An 8,714-nucleotide genomic window follows, 5' to 3' on the forward strand; every position below is an offset into this window, starting at 1 on the left:
CGCGGGCGTGGTCGTGGCCGAATTGGCGGCCGCAAGCCCGAGCGTGGCACCGAGTGAGGCAGCGGTGGCGGGGTGCGCACAGGCGCGTGGCGGAGGGGTGTGCGCGCGCAGCGGGCGGCGTCAAGCGGTCGACAGGGCGGAGCGGGGTGCGGCCAAGCGCAGCGCGCGGAGGCAGCAGTGAACAAAGAGGGAGGGGTTTACGGGCGCGAGCGCGAAGGCGGGGGCAGGGGCGCGGGAGCGCTCCGTGAGCGGGCGCGGCCACGCACGAGCGGGTGCGGCCATGCACGAGCGGGGAGCGCGGTGGCTGCAGTAGTGGTGGCGGCAGCGCCGCAGCACAGCAACAGCTGTTGCAGCTCGCGGCGGGGCACGGCCAAGAGCGGCAAGGGGGGCAATGGCGTGGCTGACGTGGTGGTGCGTGTGCTTGCGGTCGGCCTCGAGCAGAGGCAGGGAAGGAGGAGGACGAGGCCTCACCGCGGGAGCGTATGGCGCGGGCAGTGGTGCTCGGGGTGGGGAGACGGGGACGATGGGGCGAAGAGGAGGCAGGCCGTCATGGGAGCTCCGGCGAGGTGTCGAGGAGGAGGACAGCGAGGCAGCGTTCCGGGCGGCGAGGGCGCGGTCGCCCCGATCCCGATCTGGATCGGGGGAGTGAGGGGGGGAGAGCGAGTGGGAGGGTTACGGGTTAGGGTTTCGGGACAGGGGGTTAAGGGGAGTGGGGCGAGGCTGGATGGGCCAAGTGGGCCGTCCGGCTCTCAGCTAGCTGGGCCATTTGGCCCAGGGGGTTTGGAGGGTTTCCTTTTCTCTTTTTTTGTTAGCTTTGTTTTTCTATTTTTTTTATTCTTTTCCTTTTTTCTGTGTTACTTAGTTTAGAGCATTTTGGCGTTTTCTAAACTTGTGTTTTCTTCACTATAATTACCTATGTAATATTTGGCACAAACCGAACATTTTAGTTTTAATGTTACAAAACTTTTATTGTTTAAGTTGAATTGGAATTTTGAATCCAAATGCGATTGAACCATCGTGAGATTAATAAGAATAATCATGTTGACGTGGCATCGTTAGCAGAGATTACTGTAGCTTAATTATCCGGGCGTCACAGTGCCACCCCTAGACAATAGCAGCAGCACTAGGCCAAGACTTTGGACTCATGGCGAAGCGGAGAAGCACCAGCCGGCACGAGATCTCCTGCGTCTCTCCTCCTGCTCGGGCTAGCAGAGGCAGCGGCGACTTTAGGCCGCGCGGATGCCACAGCGGAGCGTGCGCTGGAGCAGCAATGCACGGCGGCCGGTGGCGCCGCGACGGTGCCCATGGAAGCCACGCTGGCGCGCGCGATGGAGCGCACATCTGTCCTTGGTCGTCTAGGGCTGGGAGGCCACAGATCCGTGGTGGGCGCGGGCAGGCGGTGCATCTCCTTGCCGCGAATGCATCGGCCGACTCCCTGGTGCACCGCCGCGCGACCTCACCTAGGCGTGGTGCCACTGACGGCATGTGTTGGTTGAAATGCCCACGAGAAAATGTAGAGAGAAATAAAAAGAAAAGGTGAAAAAGATAAACACTTAAGTCATTGACAGGTGGGACCCTAGTCGAACTCAGCAAATTTTCCACATAGGCACGCCACGTCAGCCCGACATGCAGGCCCCACCTGTCAGTTTCACTGTTTCACGAACAAATCCAGCATCACTACTCTGTGTTACGAATTAGGTGCAACTCTGGTGGTTTTTTTGTCCCCTGGCTTAAATGTGGTGGTTTTGGATAAATAACTCCAGCTGTGACTGTATGTAGAAGGGGCTTGTTTGTTAAATGTTCATCGACTTTGGCTAGTATTTCAGTACGCATGAAGTGCCTTGGACCATTTACTCCGCTGTAATAAATTCAATTCGCAACAATGTAAGTAAAAGATGATTATCCATCTGAAACGAAGGTGTGCTGAAGCAGTATCTGGACAATAACAATTCAATCAACAATGTTAAACTAGCAGAACGCCCGTGCGTTTTTATGGGCTATCCGCAAAATCTGGAACACTCGGTTAAACACAAAAAACCCATCCAATGACGCACCTTCCTTTTTTCTATCGGAACCTCTCATTCCTGACCGATTTCTCGCTGTAGCGGGACATTTCTCGTTTTTTTTTTGCTGGAGCCACCTCCTTTAAAAGCAGATGACGTATACCTCATCTTCGCCGTGCATTGCAATAAGGATGAAAATTTTGATGCTTACAATATAATAGAATGGGTTAAACTAACACATACTATTGACACAAAACAACAAATAACTATAAAGATCATTCTCAAAGGCCCATTCAACTTTGCAAATGCAAATTGACATTAGAAGAGAGTGGCAACGTGAACATATTCCTAAATAAGCACCACCTCCATCCCACATATGCTAGAAGGGATAATTGTTGTTCTTCTCTTCCTTGTCTTTCCCTACATCTTCTACTCCTCGCCTCTTCGCCAACCCGTTTCATTGGCGCCAACCATCACCATGTCAACATTAGTTTGTTCTTCATCGACGCTTCATCTTCTTCTTTCTCATTCCTTGCCAACTTTAGTTCTCGTTCCTACTTATTTCCTAGAATACTCTTTCTTTCTCTTATTATTTGGAACACTTTCTTTCTCCAACACCATGCACCACTTGGTGGCTTTAGTTCTTTTTTACTTCTTGTTTTTGGAACACTCTTCCTTTTTATTATAGCATGAACCACCTAGCCAATGTTGTGTCGTGTTGTCCACCCGTGAACATTTCGGCAACCGTCAGCGTGTGGATATCATGCGGAGCATAGACTTCATCCATCTTGGTGAATGCTAGGTCACCCATGTCGCGAGCGCGTGATGACCGTTGTCCATGTTGGCAAGCGGTGCTCGGTGCTTGGCCATGTAGATGAGAGCCCGTTGATCGTTTTTGCCTACGAGCTTTCAAAATGATTCGCAACGACTAACTGCTTAGTTAATTAAATAAGTATAAAAAATAACGACCTACCTAATTCTATGCATGTCTAATTAACTGCCAACCAAATTAATTAATTATCTAACTAATTGGAAAAAAAATCCCTACTCTAATTATCTGTAGGTATAAAGAATTTTCTAACAAATTAATTAATTGTATTAATGAATCAATTTTTAAATTGATTCGATGCGAAAAAATTCCTATTCAAATGGACCTAATTAATTGCATACGTAATTAACTATCTAGCTGATTAATTGCATCAATGTTTCATTTCCAAATTGATTCGGTGCTCGATTTCTAAATTATTTTCGCATGAATGACTGCTAGAAACGACTATGACGACAACTACCGAGTAATGTAAGACACATTCCCTAACGAATTTCTTGACATTTTAATGGACACTTGATTTGAGAATGTAGCTGTCTCACTCTCTATTTGACTGGCCAGAAATATAATATGACCGTGTCCACATGGCGGTCTGACAACCCTCCTGAAGGAAATATGCCCTAGAGGCAATAATAAATTTGTTATTTATATTTCCTTATATCATGATAAATGTTTATTATTTATGCTAGAATTGTATTAACCAAAAACTTAGTACATGTATGAATACATAGACAAAACATAGTGTCCCTAGTATGCCTCTACTTGACTAGCTCGTTAATCAAAGATGGTTATGTTTCCTGACCATAGACATGTGTTGTCATTTGATGAACGGGATCACATCATTATAGAATAATGTGATGGATAAGACCCATCCGTTAGCTTAGCATTATGATCGGTACAGTTTTATTGCTACTACTTTCTTCATGACTTATACATGTTCCTCCGACTATGAGATTATGCAACTCCCGAATACCGAAGGAACACCTTGTGTGCTATCAAACGTCACAACATAATTGGGTGATTATAAAGATGCTCTACATATGTCTCCGAAGGTGTTTGTTGGGTTGGCATAGATCAAGATTAGGATTTGTCACTCCATGTATCGGAGAGGTATCTCTAGGCCCTCTCGGTAATGCTCATCACTATAAGCCTTGCAAGAAATGCGACTAATGAGTTGGTTACAGGATGAAGCATTACGGAACGAGTAAAGAGACTTGCCGGTAACGAGATTGAACTAGGTATGATGATACCGACGATCGAATCTCGGACAAGTAACATACCGATGACAAAGGGAACAACGTATGTTGTTGTGCGGTTTGACCGATTAGAATATCTAGGAGCCAATATGAGCATCCAGGTTTCGCTATTGGTTATTGATCGGAGGTTGGCGTCGGTTTCATGTCAAGGGGGGCCATGAGGAGTCCACGAGGCAGGGGCGCGCCTTAGGGGGGTGCCCTCCACCCTCGTGGTGGCCTTGGGACTCCCCTCCGGTATCTTTTCGTTCTAGTATTTTTTTTATTTTCCAAAAATATTCTCCGTTGATTTTCAACGCATTCCGAGAACTTCTATTTCTGCACAAAAAACAACACCATGGTAGTTCTGCTGAAAACAGCGTCAGTCTGAGTTAGTTCTAATCAAATCATACCAAAATCATGTAAAAATATTATAAACATGACATGAATACATCAAAAATTATAGATACGTTGGAGACGTATCAGGTACCTCGCGAGCGAAGTGTTGAACACCTTGTGGTTGTGGTGGAGACGCGGCCGGTGAAGATCACCCATGCCTCCTCGTACACACCTGCTGCCTGTAGAAGCGGAGATGAGGGCATTCCAAACAAGCTCAGGGGATACTGACGGCGTACTACACCGAGGGTGGCCCACGGATGGCAAGCCAGGTGGTGGGCTGGACCCAGGGCTAGTGGGTTGTGACAATTCTAAATGCCTACGGCTAACGAAGGGAGCCCTCTCCAAGAAAGACTAGTAACTTGGAGGGCATGCCAAGGAGTCCTCTTTTGAGCAGGGCTTTAGGTCAGTTAGGATTTTTGTAACCCTAAGCCTCGTCCCCCTTTATAGACGAGGCTAGGGGACAGCTCAGGGCATCAACTTCATATTCATCGTCTCGGTAGAAACAATCACCTCATACTTGTAACCCCCTCACGCGATGTGTTCTCCACCACCAGTAAAATCAAAGCAGGAGTAAGGTATTACCTCAACCATAAGGACCCGAACCTAGGTAAACACCGTGTGTGTGATCGCCTCTGGTACTTCCGGTCATGCTATCCATCCTACCAAGGCCACTGGCAATTTTCAGTACCGTCAGAGCGTGACACGACAAAGACACGCAACATACAAGGAACACTATCAACCGTCCTTGATAATGTGGGGACCACGAGAAAGGTTCTCCGAAAGCAACGCCACCAAAAAGGGAACGATGCACAAACGCCACCATCGTTGAATCCTACCATTGAAGGTCAGATCTTGAGTTTTCACTCCGAAGAGCATGTGTGAGGGCCTTCGGCAAGGGCATGATGTGTAAGCACAATCATTGTTAGGTGCAACCAACAAAAACCAAACCTAAGGTTTTCACCCGAAAGAACCGGTACTCAGAAGAGCACCACCAAACCGTAGTCCTCATGTATTGTCGTCACCACTATCGTAAGAAGACAATGCTGCATGGGGGAGCACATCCACATGCCGTAAGCTTTTCTCAAAGAACTATTGGATACTAACTAGCTAATTTCAGAAAGAAAGAAAAAGGGCTACGATCAACAGGAAATATTATCAATTCAATTAGCGTGTCTCCCCAAATTAAGCTACTAGTCGAAAGCAATGTAATTCAAGTCCAATGTTTCTGTTAATGATCAGCCGGCTAACATTTTACCCGTTTTGCTGCTCCAATGCCTTTCAACTAGGAGAATTTCTCTTAAATGGAACTATGGTGGTCATGGATTTCCTAATTGTGGCCAAGTTTAAGGTATTTTCCTAATGATTTTGTACTTATTATACTCCTATAAAGGATGCTGCAATACCCGCCTTCTCAGGCGATTCACGGCTCCAATGACCCCTGCACTGTTCAATCGATTCCCAGTGCGACCCTGTGCCTGCCTGGCGGCTTCACCGCCGTTCGATCTTGTTAACCCGTTTCTCACCTTTGTGCCGGCTTCGTGTAGCGTCTTCTGGTTGACCCTGCGTATGCATTTCTTGTGCTGGTGGATCTTTTGCTTGGTTGCGTCTAATTCGTTTCCTATCGGAAACCCGCTCCTCTGCCCTCTCTTTTTTCTGTGTCATTTCCTTCCTCTCTGCCCAACTGTTGGTTTTCGGCCGTAAGACCGTTTTAAATGCGGGAACCTTTTCGGTCTTAGCAAGAATTAAACCATTTTTGTAGGCATCCCATGCTCTGAATCTTGATGCTGACATGATTCATGTCATGAACACGGTACCACAACTTACAACATCGACAGAATAGAAACACTGCCACCTTCATCGGTGAGCTCTCGGCTTCATTTATTTAGCATGTCATATGTACAAATATTGCAAGTGAAAAATACAGAGTTGAGTTGGTTTCTATCTATGTACAAGTATCAAGTATGGTTATAAAAGACAATTGAGAGGAAAAACAGATTCTTCGCAGGAATAAGAAAAAGGGGGAGATGGAAAACAGATGCTTAGGGTTATCTTCCGTTCAAGTAAGACCGAGACGACCCTGACACCGAAGGACCAGAGTGTGCAGACAACAACCGTGACTGCTCGCCCTGTTTCATATCCTCAACCCCCTCAACATTCAGAAATGGAGGATCACTCAGGACAATCTCGACATCATGCTTGTGGCTTCTCAGCAGCTCGACGACCTTCGTCATGGTAGGCCTGTCGCCAGGGTTCGCCTGGGCGCATAGCAGCCCGATCTGCACTATATGCAAGACCTTATCCCGGATCGTATCTTTGTAGATGATCGGATCGATAATCGTCTCTACTGTGTTGTCCTTGTAGTGCTTCCATACCTTCAATGCAAACAAGTCACTTGCATTAAACAGATTGTAAGACGGCAACATGGTGCCTGTTTGAGACACAATGTTATGATGCAAGTCAAATAAGAAAGAAGCCTCTGAATAAAAAGCTATGCTTTCACCTATTCTGTTTTAGCCATGCAAACACAGGAATGGTGTCCAATGGAACATAATCATGAATTTACTTTCACAGAGGAACCCTTTTTTTAGGACCTGAGCAGTACCTTTGTTAACAACGCCTGCCCTCCGTGTGAGCCAATTGAGCCACTACATCTTTTCCCTGTTATGATCTCGAGAACAAGAACGCCATAGCTGAAGACATCGGCCTTCTCCGTAAGATGGCCATGCACAACATACTCAGGAGCCATGTAGCCTCTGCAACAAACTTATTCAGTGAGCTCAAGATCAGAAAATCCCTCTGTGGCCATTTGACATGGCAGTGAAATAAATCATGTGGCAAGTGCAACACCGCTGGTTAAGCATCGTGTGGGAATCCGTGCACCAACCAAAGAATATGAAAAACAGAGCTTACAATGTTCCAGCGACACCAGTTGTAAGATGAGTTACGTCTGCTGCAAATGCTCTTGCAAGACCAAAATCTGTTATTTTGGGCTTATACTTATCATCCAACAAAATATTACTAGCTTTGATGTCTCGGTGGATAATCCGTGTTTCTGATTCCTCATGGAGATAAGAAAGCCCCTCTGCAATGCCTTGAATGATGCCAACCCTCAGATCCCAGGTTAATTTTCTGCTACGACTTGCATCTGGGAGGATACTACGGGGAATAAGTTATACGGTTTACAACATATAAATTTAAATTCCTGTCAGAAAGTTGCACTGATAGAAGAGTTCAAGTCTACTAATAATTCCAGTTTTAGAGCGAGATGGAGTAGGGTCGGCCATTCTAGATCTTTAATATAAAAGAATAAAAAAGATATGATAATACGGTCATGTAAATTTAACTAGAGTTAACCGAGACAACTATACGCATGTACCAACAAAAGCTAGAGTTTTTCATTGATAATGAAAAAAAATCAAAGAAAATACGGTACAAGTGGATATTTAACGTGTGGCATCAAGCAAGAGGCTTACCAAACAAGAATAGTTCAAGGCTCTTATTGAAGTAGTATTCATAAACAAGCAAGCTCTCTGGGCCATTCACGCTGCAGCCAAGCAGCTTCACTAGATTCTTATGGCGAACCTGACTTATGAGTTCGACTTCATTGAAAAACTGCTCGACCCACTCCCTTGTATTCAGGAAAAGCCTCTTGACAGCAACTTCTTTTCCATCTGGCATAACAGCCTACGGAGCTCATCACATATAAGGGTCAACATATTTTCTTTCTCACACTACCTGTATCAAAAATTCCTAGATAAATTAACTAACTATACATGTTTACCTTGTATACAGCTCCGTTGCTCCCTTGACCAAGTTTGTTTGCTGGGTCGAAATAATTCGTTGCTTTCCTTAGCTCTTCATATTTGAAATTTAAACTGGACTGTGCAATTCTGACAGAGACTCCACCTCCATACATATCTGTATTTCAACATAAACACATTTAACAGAATGTGAAGAAAAGAAGATGGTCGATGAATGATTAAACGTTTTTATTCTTATAAACTGACCTATGAATGATTTTGACTGTTTCTTTCTCCTCAGAATTCCTTTTTTCCAAGCCAGAAAAGCAATAATGAGGACAACAACAAAAGCACCTAGAAAGGAACCCACTAATATCCAGACGACGCCATTCTTTCCTGTGCATTGTAGAGATTTGATCATCAGTGCAAAAACATAAACAAATGGATGTATCAGTATCAGGAGGATTCAGAGAATTGTTAAATGCGATAATGAAGATTCAGAACGGGAAATTGA

General features: G+C 45.4%; 1 protein-coding gene across 1 annotated transcript in view; it reads right to left on the reverse strand.

Moving 5' to 3' along the window:
* Positions 1 to 6,294: 6,294 nt before the first annotated feature.
* LOC119274955 (cysteine-rich receptor-like protein kinase 2) overlaps positions 6,295 to 8,714 on the reverse strand; it is a 5,032-nt gene continuing 2,612 nt past the window's right edge. Inside the window, exons 2-7 of the mRNA XM_037555719.1 lie at positions 8,468 to 8,596; positions 8,242 to 8,378; positions 7,934 to 8,144; positions 7,371 to 7,605; positions 7,063 to 7,213; positions 6,295 to 6,832 (exon numbers count right to left, since the gene is read on the reverse strand). Of these exons, the coding sequence (XP_037411616.1) occupies positions 6,506 to 6,832; positions 7,063 to 7,213; positions 7,371 to 7,605; positions 7,934 to 8,144; positions 8,242 to 8,378; positions 8,468 to 8,596 (1,190 nt within the window). The 3' untranslated portion in view covers positions 6,295 to 6,505. The remainder of the gene's footprint in view (positions 6,833 to 7,062; positions 7,214 to 7,370; positions 7,606 to 7,933; positions 8,145 to 8,241; positions 8,379 to 8,467; positions 8,597 to 8,714) is intronic.

The sequence above is a fragment of the Triticum dicoccoides genome, chromosome 3B (genome assembly GCF_002162155.2).
Source record: "Triticum dicoccoides isolate Atlit2015 ecotype Zavitan chromosome 3B, WEW_v2.0, whole genome shotgun sequence".
In the NCBI taxonomy this organism is placed as follows: domain Eukaryota; kingdom Viridiplantae; phylum Streptophyta; class Magnoliopsida; order Poales; family Poaceae; genus Triticum; species Triticum dicoccoides.